A 2,803-nucleotide genomic window follows, 5' to 3' on the forward strand; every position below is an offset into this window, starting at 1 on the left:
CAGCATGATCAGTATATACTACAACTTTTGAACCAATCAAGTATTGTCTAAATTTATCAAATGCATATATAATTGCCAAAAGCTCTTTCTCAGTGGTGGTATAATTCTTTTGTACCTCATTTAACACCTTTCTTGCATAGTATATAACATGATGCAGCTTATCTTTCTTTTGTCCCAATACAGCACCAATTGCAACATCACTTGCATCACACATAAGTTCAAAAGGAAGTCCCCATTCTTGGGATGTGATGATTGGTGCTATAGTGAGTTTGTTTTTCAAGGTTTCAAAGGCATGCTTGCAATTTTCACCAAACACAAAAGGATTATCAACCACTAGCAAGTTGCTGAGTGGTTTAGCTATTTTTGAAAAATCCTTGATGAATATTTTATAAAACCCAGCATGCCCAAGAAAGCTTCTTACTACTTTCACATTAACTGGCACAGGCAGCTTTTCTATGATCTCTATCTTAGCTCTGTCAACTTCTATACCCTTGCCTGAAACCTTATTCCCAAGAATAATTCCTTCTGGTACCATGACATGGAATTTTTCCCAATTTAAAACCAAATTTGTTTCTTGGCATCTTTTCAAAACAAGGGTTAGATGATGCAGGCAAGTATCAAATGAATTGCCAAAAACAGAGAAATCATCCATAAAGACCTCTAAAAAATTTTCTACCATGTCAGAGAATATGGAGAGCATACACCTTTGGAAGGTTGCTGGAGCATTGCATAGCCCAAAGGGCATCCTTCTGTAAGTAAAAACTCTAAATAGAGAGGTGAAAGAAGTCTTTTCTTGGTCCTTGGGATCCACCACTATTTGATTGTATCCAGAGTATCCATCCAAGAAGCAGTAGTAAGCATGGCTAGCCAATCTTTCCAATATTTGATCATTGAAAGGGAGAGAAAGTGATCTTTTCTTGTAGCCTCATTCAACCTTCTATAATCAATACACATCCTCCAACCTGTTACAGTTCTTGTGGGAATGAGTTCATTCTTCTCGTTGATGATAACAGTCATCCCACCTTTCTTTGGCACCACTTGAATTGGGCTTACCCACGGACTGTCAGAGATTGGATAGATGATTCCAGCATTCTACAATTTCATTACTTTCTTCTGGACTACCTCCTTCATGGTTGGGTTTAGTCTCCTCTGAGGTTGCACCACTGGTCTTAAATCTTTTTCGAGCAAGATTTTGTGCATGCAGATGGTAGGGCTTATGCCCTTAATATCATCAATTGTCCATCCTAAAACTATCTTGTGAGCTTTCAACACTTCAATAAGCTTTGTTTTATCTTCCATGTTTAATGAGGAATTGATGATTACTGGCAGGCTTTCTTCTTCTCCAAGAAATGCATACTTGAGATGAGGAGGGAGGGGCTTCAATTCCTACTTTGGCACTTCCTCTATCTTGCCTTCAAAGGAGATTTTAGCTACTCTCCCTTCCATGACATCTTGTTCTGCTTCTATTTCTTCTTGTTGTTTCTCTTGACTGTTGGCTTCAAGTACTTCTTCCACTAAGTCTTCTATCATTTCCATTCTCATATGCTTTTCTTTCTTTGGTGGATATTGCATGGCTTTGAAGACATTGATGATCATTTGTTCATCATGCAACTTGAGGATCATTTCTCATTTCTCTACATCAATGATGGCTCTTGCTGTGGCTAAGAAAGGTCGCCCCAAGATAATTGAGTTGTGTCCCTCTTCTTCCATGTCCAAAATAACAAAGTCAACATGGAAAATGAATTCTCCAACCTTCACCAATAAGTTTTCTACAACTCCATTAGGTACCTTGAGTGAACTATCAGCCATTTGAAGTGACATTCTGGTAGGTTTGACTTCCTCTATTGCAAGCTTTTTCATGAGTGACAGATGCATCAAACTGATGCTGGCACCTAAGTCACATAGAGCTTTTTCTAAAGTCATGTTGCTTATGGTGCATGATATGATGAAACTTCCAGGATCTTTGAGATTTGGTGGAAGGCCTTTTTGAATTATAGCACTACACTTTTGGGTCAAGATCACTGTCTCCTTTTCATTCCAATTTCTCTTCTTGTTAATGAGTTCCTTGAGGAATTTTGCATATAAAGGCATTTATTCCAATGCTTCAGCAAGGGGGAGATTAATTTCCAGCTTCTTGAAAATCTCTAGGAACTTAGGAAATTATTGATCTTTGAGCTCTTTTTGTAGCCTTTGAGGGTATGGCAGAGGGGGAGTGTAAGGCTTCACCACCTTCTTCTGCAATTGTGGTTGCTTCTCCATGACTTGCTTTCATTTTTTTGAGACTTGAGGCTCTTCCTCTTTCTTATTGGATGTCTCTTGGTTATGCTTGTCCTCCTCTACTTGCTTCTTGTTGTCAACCTTGTCACTTTCCAATGTCCTTTCACTTCTAAGTTGAATCGTCTTGCATTCTTCTTTGGGATTTGGAATGGTATCACTTGGAAAAGCATTGGTAGGTCTTTTAGCTGATTGCTTGGACAATTGTCCAATTTGTCTCTCCAGATTCCTTAATGAGGCCTCATGATTCTTGCTGGCCAATTTTTTATGCTTCATCATTTTCTCCATCATCATCTCCAAGTTGGAGATTCTTTGGGATTCTTAGGGTGGTTGTTGTTGAGTATGAGATGTAGATGGTGGATGAAAATTATTGTGGTTAGCTGAGGGGTTATTGGGTGGATAATAAGTGGATGAGTGTTGGTTATTTTGTGGTTTTCATATGGATTTTGGTTAGTGGTTTGATGGTTCTGGTGATTTGTGTTGCGGGAGTTGTTTTGGTTTGAATTTCTTTGCCATGAGTTCTGGTTTT

At 38.6% G+C, this 2,803-nt stretch overlaps 1 protein-coding gene across 1 annotated transcript; it reads right to left on the reverse strand.

Moving 5' to 3' along the window:
* Positions 1-1,626: 1,626 nt before the first annotated feature.
* LOC107469581 (uncharacterized) lies at positions 1,627-2,091 on the reverse strand. Its single transcript, XM_016088960.1, has one exon. The coding sequence runs from the start codon at positions 2,089-2,091 to the stop codon at positions 1,627-1,629; it is 465 nt and encodes a 154-aa protein (XP_015944446.1).
* Positions 2,092-2,803: the final 712 nt, after the last annotated feature.

The sequence above is a fragment of the Arachis duranensis genome, chromosome 10 (assembly GCF_000817695.3).
Source record: "Arachis duranensis cultivar V14167 chromosome 10, aradu.V14167.gnm2.J7QH, whole genome shotgun sequence".
Taxonomy (NCBI): domain Eukaryota; kingdom Viridiplantae; phylum Streptophyta; class Magnoliopsida; order Fabales; family Fabaceae; genus Arachis; species Arachis duranensis.

What these genes read in the sequence shown, in the direction of transcription:
- LOC107469581 (XM_016088960.1), bottom strand. Translation starts at nt 2,091, where the DNA reads ATGCCTTTATATGCAAAATTCCTCAAGGAACTCATTAACAAGAAGAGA.